The sequence below is a fragment of the Carettochelys insculpta genome, chromosome 1 (assembly GCF_033958435.1).
Source record: "Carettochelys insculpta isolate YL-2023 chromosome 1, ASM3395843v1, whole genome shotgun sequence".
Taxonomy (NCBI): domain Eukaryota; kingdom Metazoa; phylum Chordata; order Testudines; family Carettochelyidae; genus Carettochelys; species Carettochelys insculpta.
The window spans coordinates 291,259,275-291,277,401 of record NC_134137.1 but is presented as its reverse complement, the minus strand read 5'-3'; the positions used below and the strand labels follow the sequence as shown (position 1 = coordinate 291,277,401).

General features: G+C 41.2%; 1 protein-coding gene across 1 annotated transcript in view; it reads left to right on the top strand.

The window, feature by feature from the left end:
* CFAP54 (cilia and flagella associated protein 54) overlaps positions 1 to 18,127 on the top strand; it is a 315,059-nt gene that overhangs the window by 238,248 nt on the left and 58,684 nt on the right. Inside the window, exons 53-58 of the mRNA XM_074983979.1 lie at positions 2,620 to 2,722; positions 5,043 to 5,181; positions 7,642 to 7,799; positions 8,174 to 8,359; positions 9,882 to 10,008; positions 14,901 to 15,056. Of these exons, the coding sequence (XP_074840080.1) occupies positions 2,620 to 2,722; positions 5,043 to 5,181; positions 7,642 to 7,799; positions 8,174 to 8,359; positions 9,882 to 10,008; positions 14,901 to 15,056 (869 nt within the window). The remainder of the gene's footprint in view (positions 1 to 2,619; positions 2,723 to 5,042; positions 5,182 to 7,641; positions 7,800 to 8,173; positions 8,360 to 9,881; positions 10,009 to 14,900; positions 15,057 to 18,127) is intronic.

Here is an 18,127-nt window from a genome sequence, read left to right as displayed (position 1 = left end):
CTCTCCTGTACCTTAACTCGCCCCCAGACCCCACAGCAATATCCCAACTTCCTTCGCTGAGCCTCTAGGTCCTAGCCTAGAACCTGCTCCCTCCTGCACCTCAAATTTCTAATCCTCATCCCATCCCAGAACCCACATCTCCACTCAGAACTCTCACTCCGTCTAGCACCCACCCTCCTGCCTCAACGTACAACATCTTTTTGCACACTGAATTCCTCATTTTTGGTCCCACCCTGGAACCTGTGGGAGCCCACAAAATCTGTTTGCCTCAGGCACCCTAAAGAGTTAACCTGACCCAGGTTATTACTCCTTTATGGGCTAATCACCAGTGTTTTAGTTTACCATTCCACTATCCCATTATTGTCATGCTGAACTGCAGTTCGCCTTTCTGGTCTTCTGAGGAGGTGTCTATCATCCAGTTAAATTCTCAGGTAGTCTTGGCTCCCAGTCAGCCAAAGAGAAGACTTTCTCTTAAATACATGGGATAATACTAATAGTACATTGGGCTTATATACTGTTCTCAGTCTGCAGAGTGCTGTGCAAACATGTAATTAATTGAAGATATTAGTGCAGCACAGCTATATAGTCTTTCAGATGAATTTACTTTAGATTTGTTAAAAGAAGACAGAGGTTAACCTGAAGTTCAGGCAGCAAATTTGTGATTATTTTGTACCACACTTAAGCAGTGGAGTGTTTAGTGGAAATGGGGAAATGAGAACTCATAGACTGCCTGCATGAAATCATGAAATCCTTGCAGTTTACTGTTCCTGTTAGACATATTAAAGTTGCTGTAAATTTCCCCGAGAGTAAAATAAAAAATCAGTATGCAATGACTGTTTTACCCTTTATGAAACTCCCTTGTCAGTATCCAACTAACCAGTATTGAGCTGGTTTTTCTCCTGGTGTACAGTTTGCTTCTGAATGGAAACTCATTTTACAGTGTCAGGGATCAGACATTTTTCTGATTATATTTTGGGGTTCTCCAATGCAGGATGAATTTTCAGTCAGTCATATATCTGGGAATGGGCAGGTCAGCAGTGTGAGACAGGTTGCGGGGGAAAGATGCCACTGGAAGGAGAGTGCAGGCTGTGAGAGCTAATCCCCTGAATGGCCAGTAGCAGGCACTGTAGATGGTGAGTGAACCCTATGATAAGTCCTCTCACCAGCACAGTACTCAACGCGGTACAAGTATTTGGAGCACCCTCAGCTGCTGAAGTCTAAAAGGAGGACAGCTATGACTTTGTCAAACTCGTATGTATAACACTCCTTGGTCACTGAAGTTAGCCACTCTTATATTGAAAGTACAGTGTGTCCTTTGGTTGACCACTCCCCACTCCTTACAGGCCCCTTTTGGTACCAACACCTCTGAAGGCCTGCACAGTTGCTTAAAAACTGCTGAAATGTTTGGTCCGACCCTCGCTGATCATCTATACCAAAAGTGTCCTATGGAGCCATCATACAAGTGGTGCATATGTTACCAGCAACATTTGTTTCTGTTGCAGTTTGTGTACTACATTCCTCAGGTTCTTTAGTGTTGGCTCAGAGACTGCCATGAGTAATTGATCCACCTCAGCATAGGAAGTTCCCAATGTTGCCGGTGGTTCCACAGTCACATTGTATCACAACTTGATTTCTGACTCTGCCGTCTGCTACAGCACAACCCTGGCATCAATGTTTTCCTCCTCCACCTTGGAGTGTGAAGTGGGTTCCTATGTTGTCCACCTCAGGGAGTTCAGGGCCTCTTCCAGGAGCCGTTTCCAGACTCATAAAAGGTGAAAAGATTGGAGTGCCTGGTCTAGGCAAAATGCACCTCCAGTACCATATCAGCCCCACCGTTCACCTCACTGGTGCCTTCCACGTTAGAGTATATATCCTGAAAACACTTATAGCTCTGAGTACCTTTACACACAAGTGTAATCCCATTGTACTCAATGGGACTACCACTACTCACCAGGTTCAGGGCCTATGTAATTTCATTTTGGGAAAATGGGAAGACCTGGCACTACTAAAACAGAGTTGAGGTGTATGGTTATGGTGATGTGATTAATCTCAGAATACTGAAGTTCATCCTTTGCCTGTTTTTCTGCAAAAAACAAAAGACAGTTTCTTCTTGAATGACCAGTCTAGCATTTTTTTAAATTTCACTGAATCTGATTCCTGTTTACGTTAAGGCAGAGGTAGGGAACCTCCAACCACACAGGCTTTGCCAAGGTTAGCTGCTGGTGGTCCATAAGACTGTTTGTTTACCCAACCATCTGCAGGTACAGAGTCCCGCAGGTCCCAGTGGCTGTTGTTCACTTTTTTTGACTAATGATAGCTGCGGCAAAGGGTATGAAATTGAGTTTTAGTATGCAGATATTATTTTAACTAACGTGGTTGGTGACTCTGCCCATTGGCTTACATATTCTTATGCTAGTTTGTAGTGGGTTGTGCCTGTTTGTAGGAGAACTCTTCAGTATTCTCTCCCATTTCATTACATGTCCTATAAAATCAGTATGTACTATAGATAAGCTATTTGTATTACTTAAGGAAATAACTGCTGGTTTACAATCAGAAATGGTCTAGATACAGGAATGATTACATGAAGGCATAAAATAATACAATTGTTCCTTATCATAGTGCTGCTTTGGCTTTTTCTGCAATTCGACTTCTTCAGGATGCAGACATTTTGAGGAAGAATGTGAAACATATTCAGCTAAATATACAGCAAACAGAGCATCAAGTATGTATTGATTCTACTTTTTAATTATTATTTGGTTTCTATGTAACATGTTACTCTAAAAATATCAAATGTAGCACACTGGTCACCCTCCTTTAGAAATGCTAGTGCAGTGATCAACACTAAATAGCATTTATCTACAGCTATTAGGAAGTCGTATCTGAGGTATCTAATTTCCTTTTAGTCTTAGTATAGGAGAAGTCAGGTATATCCAACATCTCTGCGTGGTTACTGTTGTCAAAAGTTGACTTTTAATTGCCGTCCTAATAGTTGGTATGCTATGGTGAATATTATAAATGTAATTAGGGTACTTTTTCATGTTTCCCATCTTAGCATCAGCATTTTCCGCTGCCTGTAAACTCCATAAAAAGCAAAGCAATAAATAAATAATTAATGTATTGACTTCTCTTCCTCCTAGTAATTGTGGTACATTGTTGAAATCCAAGACTTTCTTTTATACTATAGAATATAGATTTGAACTTCAAACCTTTTTATATACTGTTGGATGATATAAAATAAACAATTGATTTTACTGTACTATACATATGTACTACACAAATGTATTGAGTGAGAACATTTTACTGTGGGAGCCAGACAGAAGTGCACATCTGCACTTTGATCTAACATTAGTAAAGCATTCAATCAATCCTCCTAATTCTCAATGGTTGTCTAAGAATTTACAGAATGTTAACTGAGGTACTTTACTAGCTTGAAAGTCCAACATATTGTAGCTCCAGCTGTGACTAAACAATGAAACTAAAATGTAAGGTTTATATGTGGCAGTAATTGTTAAAAACAGCAATAAGTCCCGTGGCACCTTATAAACTAACAGATGTTTTGTAGCATAAGCTTTCGTGGGCAAAGACCATGAAAGACCTGACAAAGTGGGTCTTTGACCACAAAAGCTTATGCTACAAAATATCTGTTAGTCTATAAGGTGCTACAGGACTTGTTGTTTTTGAAGACACAGAAGAACTCGGCTACCCCGCTAGTAATTGTTAAGGCTTTCTATAAAGGAGACTGATTTCTAAGATTAGAATCCAGCCTTATAGATAATTTTCATCATGGGTTGCAAACATGCAGGCCATTTATGTTGCATGAGTGTCACTAAAAGAATGTGAACTGAAGTATGCAATCGTGATGCTGGCTAGACAACAAATTCTGGCCATGCTCATCTATTGTGCTTTGATGGCATGAGCCATTGGCATCTTGACTGCTCAATCTTATCTCAAAAAGGCTTGTTGTAATGGATTGGCAGTGTTTCTCAACCTCTTTTTATAAAGTCCCCTTTTTAAAAAAAAAAAAAATGAGGTAGCCTTAGTTGAGAAACATGGTTCAAAGGTAATCTGAGATCTTGAAACAAGTGCCATTAAACCTTTCCAGGTTACTGTACCCTTTTCAGGAGAAAAAAAAGTCATGCAAAATATCAGGGAAGATTACTACTGAAAACTTGCTTACTTTCTACCATCTTACTATCAAATAAATGAATTGGAATAGAAATAGTATGCTTACATTTCAGCATAAGGCATACGAAGCAGTAGAAACAAGTTACTGTCTGAATGAACTTTTAGATTGTAGTGACTTTACTATGTAGCCTGATGTAAAACTAGGCAAGTATCTAGATGAGTTGATGTACCCCCTGGAAAACCTCAATGTACCTCCAAGGGTAAACATACCCCTGGTTGAGAAACACTGGCATAGAAGGCTGGCTTGGAAGCTCTTCTGAACTCTTTCCAGGGAATATTACATTCATTTTTAGTTCTGATGGCTAATGACCTGTTGGACTTTTTATTGGTGTTGGACTACCTTAGTCCAACATACACTTCAGAATGTTGGGTTCCTATTTGAGAGAAAAAATGTGTAGTAGGTTTTATTTTAGAAGACCACTGGTTGAAATACCTAAGACATTTGAAATGTTAGAATTAGTCTCAGTGGGTTAGTGGGCAAAGTGCAGATGACGTGAATAAAAGAGTATAATTAATGCTGTATATCACATGGTCCTTCAAATTATCACCTGCTCATTGCCTCCACATATTTTACACATTACATATATATGCTTACATCACCAGTTTAATTTTTGCCATATATTTCATTATTTTATTGGATTTTAAGATAATAGATCATAAATTAACATCTGTAATGAAGATGATTGATCCAAACTGCGTAAACATTTGATTGTAAGTTTGCTATTTTAGTAAAACTGTATTATTTTGATTCTGTTATACTAACAAATATGTAAACCTAGCATAAACAATGCAGGTCTATTTATGTTAAGTAGTTTATTCACAAAATATCTTTTAATTGCTTTTGGAAATATAATCAGGATCCTTACGTAGATGATGCTCAGATGCCTTGCAATGTAATAGCACAAGAACATATGAACATACGTCTCTGGCTGAGATGTCGCATGGCATTGGTGACTGCACTAACATCGCAGATCTGTGGCATTGGTGATATGAAAGGTACTGTTGTCTTTGCTTTGGTGTCTTAGTTGTAAGCTCTTTGGACTGGGACCATATGTTCCTGGGTATCTCTGTAGCGCCTGGTATAAAGGTCTTCTGATCCCCATCTCAACTACAGTAAGAATAATAAAAATATTAATCTTAGAACTATTAATAGACAGTTGTTTATAGTGAATTCAGGCAATATAGCCAGGAAAATATTCTATATCTGACTTTGATCTTTCCCTTTGGTTGATAAAATATAAGTCATTAAATGAAAGAAGGCTCATTCAATGCTCATTACCTTTTGAAAAAACAAGTATGTAACAAAAAAATTGATGTGCTATTAAGTAGGCACATTTTAAAATTTATTGCAGTTACATATCTCTGTTTTGAATAAACCTCAAATACTCCTGTACTGTCTTTATATAACTCCTATAAATGGAAATGTTCTGTTCAGTTTCTTTTATTTTCAAGCATTTGAGCATGACAGCATAAAATACTTTTTGCCACTAATTACACAAAATTACTAGGACATTTTTTTATATATGAGATTGTTAATATTTCATCAGTTACAGAATTATGTAATTGTGTTAACTATATTGTATTATGTATACATGCAAAAATTGCATGTTCAAATTACATATTTAAAACCTACCACATATTTGAGAGCATTTGTCTGTCTGTGAGTCTGTTTAAGAATGCTTCCTAAATGTTAAGAGCTAGGATTACCAGATTTAGTATACAGCTTACTCTTCCCATAACTTAAAGCTGGGTAAGGGTTTTGTAGTGCCAGGAAAAGTGGATGTGCCTGGAATGGTATTGCTTTTCAAAAAATGGAATGGGAGCTAGCTGTACCATGACATCATGGGGGCACAGCAGGGGACATGGGATGCAAAGCAGGCATGGTTGTACTGTTTAATGATTGTGGGGGGCACCAGGGGGCCTGAGTGGGGGACTGGGACAGCTATAACGCCCTTGAGGCAGCAGGGGTCGGGGTGGGGAATGAGATAGTTATCTACTGCATATCTGAGAGTCTCATAAAACCATACAGAAAAGAGAATCACCAAGCAGGTGAAAGGGGCTGACTGGTGATATGCCCCCCTATCCAGGATTACCACAGCCTCAAGCTTCCCACCCCCTCAGGCATCCTTTTGGAGGTGGAGGTGGGGGGCTGAATCTCTCCCCCTTGATTTGTACAGGACCATTTGTTCCCCTTTGTCAGTCAGCATCTAGGACTAGGAAAGCCGGGGGTGCTTCAGTTTTTACCCTCCCCAGTTCATATGGGAACATTGCTGGCGGTTCCCCTTTGTCAGGGAGCAAGGGGAAGGTGCACAGTTTGCTTCATTTCTGGAGAATGCAGGGTGCAGATGAACCTGGACCTGCCACAGCCAGGGGCCATGCACTCCTCCCCCAACTGTGTCCACTTCTGCTACCATTGAGAGGCACTTCTCATCTGGTCCCAAGATACTGCAGTGAGAAAGAGCTAAGGTAGTGCTCTCTCTCTCTGGGGCAGCCTGCATAATGAATCTCTCATTCCTAGCCTCACCCCAGTGCAGTGATTTAAAAGAAGAAGAAAAAGATAAATTAATGACCCAAGCAATGCAGAATAAATATTCTAGTTTATATATAAATATATATTTAATTTCACTTCCACTCTGAAAGGTGACTGTAAAATGTTCTTGTCTGTATCTCATTGATTCCAGACTGATTCTTTTAGTAGTCAGCTGAGCTGATGATTTTTCCTTGTTAAAGCCCTAAAAGTTCCATAAGAGATCTGAAGCTCTGTTCTTTCTAGTATAAGAAAAGTTTCTGCTAACATAGGTTAGATCTAAATTATACCAGTGCAGATCCTATGAAGGTTAATGGAGTTTCAGAGTTGAAAGAGAGGCCTTGTCTACACTCAACCCCTCTTCCCCAGCACCCTCAATGTAATCAATGCAACTGCAGCTAAACAAGCAACGTAGCTGAATTCGATGCACTTACCGGGCTGTCTTCTGTGTGTTAAGGTTGGTGAGGGCAGCACTCCCGTTGACTCTTCATCCTGGTGGAGCACCAGAGTAGATGGGAGAGTGCTCAGAGATTTATTTATTGTGACTCAGCTGCTGCAGTGTTGATCCACCACATAGCAAAGACAAGCCCTGGCAGCAGATTTTGAAGACAATAGGGGAACTGAGCAGGTGTAATTGGAAAGTATCATTAGTCTGGCAGGATCTTCTTGTTCTGATGCCCAAGAAGAAAAGAACCTAATTTTTGTGTGTTTACAATGCTGACAATTTGAACAAAATTGATATAAATGAAACAGACTATACATGGAATACTATTATTACCTTTACAGTCATATTTCAGAGTAGATGCAACCTTTAAGTGCAGAAGGGAGAGACATTGTAAAATCACTCTTATTTTACTTTTATTATTAAAAGTAATAATTATTAAACTACTTAAATTATTAAGTATTAAAAGTAACATTCTTACCTTTAGAAAATGACATGACTGAGTGCTCAAGTCTAATAAATGAAGTAATAATAGAAGCAGAGGCCTTCAATGATGTTGAGACACAAGCTGAAGTGATGGTGCAAGCTGTTATACTCGACCTTCAAGAAAGGCGCTCAGTGACTGGCATTAAGCTCCTTCTGCAGGTTTGTATGCAAACAAAGAATAGTGATTAGTTTTGAGAGGCTTTGTTAAGTAAAACTGCTGCCAAAACAAAATACGCCTGGAATAGTTGCAAACAAAGAATAGTGATTAGTTTTGGGGGGTTTTGTCAAGTAAAACTGCTGCCAAGACAAAATACGCCTGGAATAGTTTCGAGAACAACAAGAAGTCTTGTGGCACCTTACAGACTAACAGATTGTTCTCGAAGCTACAGACTAACACAGCTACCTCTCTGATACTGGAATAGTTTATATCTCTTAGATACTGTGACTATAAGCATACCTTTTTCTTTTTATGTGTTTTTATAAACAAACAATAACATTGGTTAAATTGGTTTATTTTATCTGTTTTCAAATAGGACATAATCAATTTACTTCAAGAAAAGCCATTTATTTCCCCTTCGGCTTCTTTAACACTAGTGAAAAGTATGCTTCTGCTGGCTGACATACTGACAACACAAACAGATGAGGACGTAGAGCATCGCTCTTCTGCAAATGAACCATTACATTTGTTAATGCTGGCTCACAAAGTTACCATTAAACAGGTAAGGGTATGCTCATGATTTATTTTAATTTCATGTGATGTGCAAACGCAATCTGCTCTCTTCAATTGTGATGTACTCTGGAAACTATTTTAGCAAATCAGTGAAAAGGAATGTGTCCAATGTCCATATAATTCAATTTCCCCTAGTTTATACATTGTACAGAATTAGTTCCAACAAGGTCAGATGTAGAAAATCTGTGTTTTGACTACTTTCCAGTGTCAATTTGAAATGGATAAGCACTTAGGCACACAAATACCTGTTTAGATACTGAAATAAATAGCCTAATTTTCAGGGATGTTGAACACCCACAGTTCCCATTGAAGTAAAAATGTGCTCAACACTTCTGAAAATCTGGACCCATTTGATACCTAATTACAGATTTAGATGACTGACTTTAAGCTCCCTGGCTTAGGAATTTTAGCCTTAGTTCTTGATTTCTGGTTTCAGTGATTCTCAAATTAAGTATAAAATAGTAATATTTAGTATTTATAGATATTTACAAAACTAAAATAAGTGCTGTAAATAAAATGATCTCATATAAGAGCTTAAGCATAAATACAGTTAAAATTAAACGAAATGCATAAATCTTATGACAAAAGTTTAAAGCAATATGTTATTTCCTTCATTACTTTAAGTAGACTTCTTCATTTTCTCCCCACTCTTGATAATGGTTTACAAAAGAAGTTTTTAGATTAAATTCTCTCTTTTCTTATGGGTAGGCGTGCATGGATGTAAACTATTAAATTGTTATGTCTCCAAACCTAGATGATCAAGAATAAAATGCACCTGTGGAACTTGCTAATCTGAATAGCTTGACAGTCTGCCTGACCGCAGTTCCCAATTGCCTTGTCTCCATCAATATCATCAGTGCTTGCAGTCTTCATACATGAATTTATATTATTATTGAGACCATCTCTCATTGTCTTCAAGATGTTTTCTCAAATCCGACAGTAGCAGCACTCCATCTCTGGAACCTGTGTGTCAGGGAGGTTCTGCTTCTTAATGACTTTCTGGTTTGAGACAATTTGCTTCTGGAGCCCTTATCATGTTTCAGAGACAGGGACTTGTAAACTTGATCTTGAGCTCATTGACCTTGTGTCTGCCACATCTGGGATACAGTTTCAAGTACTCAGCTTAAGAGGATCTCTGTTCCCAGTGGAGAAGGCAACCAGAGATAATTCAGCAGTTGAGCAGTACGAATCCCTTTGTCAGTGCTCTTTTATAAGACGCAATGGCCGTGTCTACACTAGCCAAAAACTTCAAAATGGCCATTCAAATGGCCATTTCGAAGTTTACTAATGAAGTGCTGAAATACATATTCAGTGCCTCATTTGCATACTGCTGCCGGCAGTTGGGGTCACTGTAACCGTAGCCAATGAAGTCAATCAGTGGGGCTTTGGATCTGCGAGGGCAAACTGTTCTACACGTTCAGAGTGCAGAATTGCAATCTGGGCAAATATAAAATTGATGCATATGGTTTGTACTGTGTATAACTTGTCTTTATAAAACACATTTGTACTAGATTTTTAATCTTGGAGAACAAGTTGAAGAGTACATAGAAGACCCTGCATTGACAAGTCCTGTGGTTCCTTTGAAAAGTAATTACTTGCCAGCTATCAATTTACTAGCCAAAGTCAAAATGAGGATTGGTAAGAAAAATTAAATACATTATTGCAGAATGTGTCCAATGAATATTTGAAAATTAATATCAGACTAGCTGCAATATCACCAAAGATGTATGAATTACATTAGTTTCTCATTAAATAATATTAAAAATTTAAGAAAAATATTTCTTTTTGAAATTTTCATTGGATGGATATCGTCACTGCAAACAGCAAACCATCTGTGCTGCCAAAGCACAACTATTACAGTATCACAACAACTTTAACCATATTAAAATATGATTTTATATAAATATTATTGTTTTGTACAATTAATAATATATACAATGTAATTTGCATCCATGGAACTATTTATTTTATTTTTCTGAGTGTTATGTATACCACTGCCTAATGCAATATATGGTTTTCAATTAACTTTCATTATTTCCAAGTAGAACTTAACAGTACAATGCCGAATGCCACACATAGCATTTATTCTCTGAGAATTGCCTATATATATCCTGACTCCCTATTGTATAGATCTCTTGAGATCACAGACAGTTGTTATGGTAACTAAACTTTTTCTTAAAAAAGACCAGGAGATAATGTGGGCCAACATTCCTTCTCTGAATAAAAGAAGTTAGAATGTTTAATGTTGTGTGTGAGCTGTTAATGAACAAATAAATTCTGCTTCATTTGTCCAATGTAGATAGCAGTGCATGACATTTCTTTGCAAATGTCTTATATATGCACTGAATATTCTCAGGAGGAGAAAAAAGCTTTAAACTCTGCTTGAGGTTTAATTTAAATCATTACTAGACCTTCGTAGTTAAGGCTACACAAAAAATATTAAACTTGTCTGCATGTTACATCTTCCCAGTTGCCTTTTGGAGAAATAGCATGTGGGTGCTATTTTGAAATACATTCTTGCTGTGTTATTTTGAAACAAGGTCTTTTGGAATAGCTATTCCGGAATGGCTTATTTTGAAATAATGCTGAAATGTAGACGTAGCCCTGGGGACCTCCCCCCATAACACCCGCTAACATCAGGATGCGTACAGTTACTGTACTGTAAAATTTCAGGTTTAAATATCTGAAATAATGAAATTTAGATGGTTTTTAAATCCTACAATCATTAAATTGACCAATATGGACCATGAATTTGGTAGGGCCCTAACTAAATCATAGTCTTCTTTGTAAGCCAGAGACCAATCTGCCCTGTTCTAAAAATGGATATCTGTAATCTAATATTTCTGTGTGAAATCTGTATATTGTAAGGCAAAAGTACACAAGATCAGATTTCACAGGGAGAGACCAGATTTTATGGTCCATGACACATTTTTGATGTCTGTGAATTTGGTAGGGCCTTGGACATAGTGTTCTTTTTTTTTCTGCTCTGCATGTGCGTATGTTTATATGTGGGAAGTGAGGGAGGAAAGATGCAGTGTAAGTATTTCAAATGGTGTTGATGGGTCAGCTACCCAGATGTGATGTGGGGCGTTTTATGTAGATCTGACTCTACTGTGGCTGTGGCCACACTAGCACTGAATTTCGAAAGGGGAAATTCCACATAACCATTTAGAAATTTCTCCTTTTGAAAGAGAGCGACTATACACAAAAAGCAGATCAACGTTGCAATCTGCTCTTCTGAAAGATATCCCCGTCCTTTCGAAAGGGAGCAACTACTTGGCACAGAGGTTCCTTTCAAAAGGGGCAGGAAATTGCGTGGAAAGGGTCAAATGGCTGGCAAGCCCTTCTGGGAGCTGAAGCCAGCCGCTCACTTAAGAGGCCCCTCCAGAACATCAAAAACATCCACCCCATGCACATGCTGAGGGCTCAGGCTGCATACAGAGCCCTGCTCAGCCCTGATACCACTTCTCACCATGGATCTGCAGCAGTTCCCTGATGAGGAATCCCTGGAACTTGTGGGCAGCCTGATGGGTATAGTTGTGGCTGTCCAGCTGTGGCTCTAGCCAGCCAGCCATGTGTCCAGCTTCCTGTCCCCCCATGGTGCAAGCTGAGCACCTCCTTCCCCAGGTCCACCATTACCTCTGGCAGTACCCCACCAGCAGGGAATGGTGGGACCACCTTGTCATGCAGGAGTTGGATGATGAGCAGTGGCTGCGCAAATTTCGCAAGACTAAGGCCACCCTCCTGGAGCTGTGCCAGTGGCTCACACCCGGCCTCCAGCACCAGGACACATGGATGCAGCCCCTGCTTCCCCTGGAGAAAAGGGCGACCGTCGGCCTGTGGAAGCTGGCCACTCCAGACAGTAACCTCTAGGTCTGCCACCAGTTTGGAGTGGGGAAGGCTACTGTTGGGGTTGTTCTCCTTGAAGTGAGGCACATTCCATCAAAAGCCACTCCTGAAGGAGATTGTTCTGTTCCTGCTAAGCAGCTGTGTGTGCCGCCATGAGGTCCTCCAGGCGGGTGCAACAGCATGCCCTCCTGGCACGGTGCACAGTCTTTGGGGGTGTCATCCCTTCCCCCTTGCCAGTTGCAGCAGGGCTCCCTGGGACATTGAGGGGGCTGGGCTAGCTCACAGATGTCAAGGCTGTAAAGATATAAGGGAAGAGGGGGCACCCCATCAGTCGAGCGACCAGGCCATGTGGGGCTGTGACCCCATCCTTGTCAGACATCCCTCCGTGCCCGTGGGAGTGGAGGCCCTGGGGCATCTCAGGCGCAGAGGGGTCCATGCATGGGTGGGACATATGCTGGCCTTGGTTGGCCCCTCCAACCTCCTCATGTCTGCCCATGCCTAGTGCCCTGTATTGCTATCCATGGGCTGTCATGCAGAGATCCCCATGCACAGGCCACTCCTGGGGGTGAGGACCATGTCCATTCCTGGTACGCCTGGGCTGGGGCCTCTATCTGTATGGGCAGCCCCAGGCTAGCTGCAGTAAAAGGCAGCCCTTCCCGCCATTCCCCAGGGTGCCTGAAATACCCAGGTCCTACTGGAGGGTGCCTTGTGAAGGTCAGGGGAGGCCAGGGCAGAGGTGGCCTGGCTCATGAACTCCAAGCACACAGTGATCACAAGTGTCCCCTCACTGCAGCACTCCCCATCGCTGTCCCCTTCCTCCTGCTTAGGCTCTAGGCTCTGGGTGAGTGGTGTCATCGAGGGCCCAGACTCTGGCTCCTGGACCTCCTCTTCTGGCTCTGCTGTGTCCAGAGCTTCTTCTGGGGGACCTGCCTCCCTCACCCCAAGAAACTGGTTGAGTTTGCAATAGTAGGGGCAGCTTGGCAGGCATTGCCCCTGACCACCTGGCTGCATCCTGGGCTTTGAAATAGGCCTGATGCAGCTCCTTGACCTTTGAGAGTACCTGCTTGGGGGTCAGGGAGGGGTGTCCCCTTAGGAGTCAGGGTGTGGATAAGGCGGGCAAAGGCAGCTGCGTTCTACTTGCACCCCTCAGTCTGCAGCAGGACCTCTTTGTCCCCCCACATGGCCAGGAGTTCACGGACTTCAGGCTTCATCCAGATCAGGCCTCTTTTCTTTGCTGGCTGGCTGGAGTCCTGGGAGCCCTGTCACCCAGTGCTCTGGGATCCCTGAGAATCATGGAGGGTCCTGGCTGCTGGCCATGGCTCAAAGTGGGGCTTTTATGGTGTTCTGAGGGGTGCTGGAAGAAGACTGCTGCAGGCATGTGTGCTTGTGGCTGCCAGCACACTCTCAGCTTCCTGCAAGGTGTTTCTGGGTCCCTGCAGCTTTAAAAGCAGCCAGAGCTGGCAACCACAGAGCCCTGCTGGTGCTGGCCAGGGCATCTTTGTGCTCTAGGTGGCTGGCACCACGGAGGACTTGTTATTTCAAAATAGCAGCCAGCGGAGCAACTACACGTTTCCTTTCTAAATTAATTTTGAAACAAGGCACTGTTCCTAGTGCAGGAATGGAACAATACTTTCAAAACGTCCGTCTCGTTATTTCAAAGTTAATTTCAAAAGGAGCAATTTGTGTGTAGTCGCTCTGATGCAAATTCTGAAATGTCCCCTCCTTTCAAAATTAATTTTGAAATAAAATCCTAGTGTGGCTACAGCCTTATGTTTTTTACCATGTGAACTGGAGGCAAGATCATGTAACCTGAATAATGATATAATCCCAGCAGCTCTAGTTGTGTTTTTCTGTTTCTCAAAGGTACTTGTACAAATATTTACAATATAAAACTAAAGAGAAGTCCCAAATACAAATACTTGCCATCCATATAATTCTATTTCACACAATATTAATCATCCATCAAAATAAGGACCTAATTTGATCAGTTTTTACACTTCAGTCTGAACATTTGGGAAAGGCTTATGAGAACAAATACACTTTTCAAGGTTCCATGGAAAACGTCAAAGAAGCCTCTTGATCTGAAGGGTGCAAAAGGGGCATTAGCATTTGGAGACCTCTGCCAGTTTGGGCTTTGCATAGAATCTGAAAATTCAAGTTAAACTAGGGAATGATTTGCTGCAACTCCTTTCAAATGTCCCACGCAAGTTCTGTTTCCTGTGACACACGTGAATCGAACCACTCAGAATGGTTTATGTAAAGCAAATTTACATCATATTGGTCGTGTCTACACTACAAAAATAACTGTGAAGCTGCTTACTTTGAAGTCGAGTGTCTGCTCCTGGGAATGGAAAAGGACTTCAAAGTTGGGCTCCCTTACTTCAAGGTTAACTTCAGAGTAAGGGAAAATGTGTGTAGACTTTCTGCAGGTTATTTTGAAGTAGTGCCTAACTTTGAAGTTAGCTTCTAAGTTAGTTCCTAGTGCAGATACAGCTATTGTGTTAAAAGTTCTTCAAGGTCTCTTCACTCCAGTACATTATTGAAATATTTGTGCCTTTTAGATTTGTGGAGTTTAGTTCTATAAAATAACTCTCATTGTAAGGAAGTTACATCCTTTTTGCAGTGTTTGTGTTTCTTAATAAACAGTTTACTGTAGCCTGCATTAAATGTTTTCTTTTCAGGACATGCATTAGCTCAAGAAGCAGCTTGCACATCTAAAAGAGAAAGCCATTTACAATGGCTATCTGCTCTTGGTCAATTAGAAACAGCATTGGAGCTTTGTAGAACATCTGCAACAAGAGAATTAGATGTGGAAGCAGAAATTCTTTTTCAGAAAGGTGAGCAAAATCCTGGTTGTGTGACATGACTACCTTTTCAACATAGTCTTAGCCCTACAATATGCCTTCATATAGATACATACTCTTGATATTTCCCATACTGACAAACTGACTAAAATGTCCCTACTGCATTTAATTATACTTGGATAGTTTTATAAGAGTTCAGAATTTAGCAATATGTTTTAGAAATACAAGAGGAAATTCATAGCACCATTAGGACTGGAAGAGACATCAAGCTGTCTTCTCATACAATCCCCTGCATTGAGGCAGGACTGGATATTGTCTAGACTATTCTTGACAGGTATTTATTTAACTTGTTCATAAAACCTCCACTGAAGGAGATTCCACAACCTCTCTGGGCAATATATTCCAGTGCTGAACTACCCTGACAGGAAGCTTTTCCTAATGTCCAATCTAAATTTCCCTTGCTACAGTTTAAGCCCGTTGCTTCTTATCTTTTCCTCTGAGGTTAAGAACATTATTTTTCAATCTTCTTTGTAAGAATCTTTTATTTGCTTGAAAATTGTAAAACCTCGGTTTTCTTTTTTCCAGACTAAACAAATACATTTTTTTCAATCTTTCTTCACAGATCATGTTTTCTAAGCCTTTAATCTCCTCTGTTGCTCTCCTCTACGCTTCCCCCAATTTTTCCTGAAATATGGCACCCAAAACCAGATAAAATAGTTAATCTGAGGCTTATCAGTGTGGGGTAGTGTAGAATAGTTATTTCTTGTGTCTCGCTTACAATAGTCCTGCTAATTCATCCCTGAATGATGCTTGCTTTTTTTGCAACAGTGTTACACTTTTCACTCATAGTTGCATATAATCCAACTGACCTTCAGAGTTTTTACCAAAATAACCTTTCTAGGTAGTCATTTCTCATTTTGTATGTGCGCAATTGATTATTCCTTCATAAGTGAAGTACTTTGCATTTGCCCTTATTGAATTTCAACCTATTTACTTCAGACCATTTCTCCAGTTTATCTAGATCATTTTGAATTTTAATCCTGTCCTTCAAAGCATTTGCAGCTCTCCTAGCTAGATACTGTCCACAAACTTTGCAAGCATATTCTATGACATTATCTAAATTATTGATGAAGATGTTGAACAGCAGTAGACCCAGGACCAATCCCTTTGGCTGTGGCCACACTCCTTTCAGAGGGGCTATGGTAATGTGGCATTTCAGGATATGCTAATGAGGTGCTTCCATGAATATGCAGCATCTCATCAGCATAATGTCAGCCATGCACACATCGAAACTGCCAGTTTCGAAATGCAGCCATCTGTGTAGCCAGTGGGGGGTGCTTTCAAAAGGGACCCCTGATTTTGAAAGCCCCTTATTCCTAAAACCAGATGGGAATAAGGGGCTTTTGAAATCAGGGGGTCATTTCAAAAGGCTCTTGGCTACATGGGCAACTGTGTTTCGAAACTGGCAGTTTCGAAGTGCGCGTGGTCACCATTATGCTAATGAGGTGCTGCATATTCATGGAAACACCTCATTAGCATATCCCGAAGTGCCACATTACCATAGCCCCTCTGAAAAGAGGGGCTAGTGTGGCCACAGCCTTTGAGATCCCTCTTAATAAGCCCTTTTAGCTTGACTACAATCTATTATTACAAAAACCAGCAGGAGAGCAATTTACTTTCCTGGATACATAGTAACAGACTTAAAAGTTGCCATACTTGACAAAAAATTCAAAAGCAGACTGGAGTGTGAAATTGCTAAGCTGGAACCCACACGCAAATCTGACACCATGAGAATGCACCTGAATATGGTCTAGTAATGGCAAAAAGTAATTTTCCTCTTTAGATATTCTCACCTTTTTATCAGCTATTGGAAGAGGGCCACTTCCGCTCTGATTGAATTAGCCTCATTAGCACGGATGTAACACTCCCATATCTGTGTGTATGTGTAAATCCCTGCCAAACTGAAGCTTCCACTTCATGCATCTGAAGAAATGAGCTGCAGCCCAAGAAAGCTTTTCTTCTAATAAATTTGTTAGTTTTTAAGGCGCCACAGGACTCCTTGTTGTTTTTGCTACAACAGACTAACATGACTACCCCTCTCAAACTCCCTGAAAATGATTTTACAACCAGTTATGCACCCACCTTATAGTAGCTCCATCTAGGTTGTATTTCCCTAGTTTGTTTATGGGAAAGTTATACAAGAGAACATCAAATGCTTACTAAAGTCAGGATGTATTACACCTACTGCTTCCCCCACATCAACAAAGCTTGTCACCTTGCTGAAGAAACCTATCAGGTTGGTGTGACACAATTTAGATCTATGTTGCTTACCTTCTTATATTCTAAGTATTGGTGCCAGGAACCAGGGAGCAGCCTAGTTCCCAGCTCCCCTCTGTTTGCAGGACCCAGGAAACTGACCATTTCATAGCTGGTCAGTTTCCTGGTTCCTGACAATGTAGGGCATCTTGGAACCAGGCTGCCACTTGCTTCCCAGCTCCCCACCACTTGGGGAACCTGGGAAACTGACCAGCCATGAGCTTTATGTTCCTGGAGCTGAAACAGAGTGTACATGTTCCAAAATAGAAATGAAAGCTCTAACTGTTATCAAATGTAATACTTGTATGATGGTATACTTATATGAGCTGGTCAGTTTTCCAGGTCCCCCAAGTGGCGGGGAATTGGGTACCAGGTAGCAGCCTGGAAACAGCCTTGCTCAGTTTCCTGGCTCCAGCCAGTGGAAGGGAGCCAGGAACCAGAGGCAATCTCGCTCCCAGCTCCCCTCCACTCCTTGGAGCCAGGAAACTAACAGGGCTGCTGCCCTGATCAGTTTCCCAGCTCTGCAAGGGGAGGGAAGTCAGGAGCCAGGCTGTCGCTTGGTTCCCAGGTCTTCACCACATGCAGAACCTGGGAGACTGAACAGCCCACTAGGGCTGATCAGTTTTCTGGCTGCTTCTCTCTGCTTTCTCTCAGCTGTGCCGCTGTCAGGCTGACAGTGGCATGGCTGTAGGGAAGACAGGGAGAAGGGGCTCTTAGCATGCCTAAAACCCCTCTCCAGACCTTCTCCCAGCAGTGTCACTGTCAGGCTGACAGCCACGTGGCTGGGG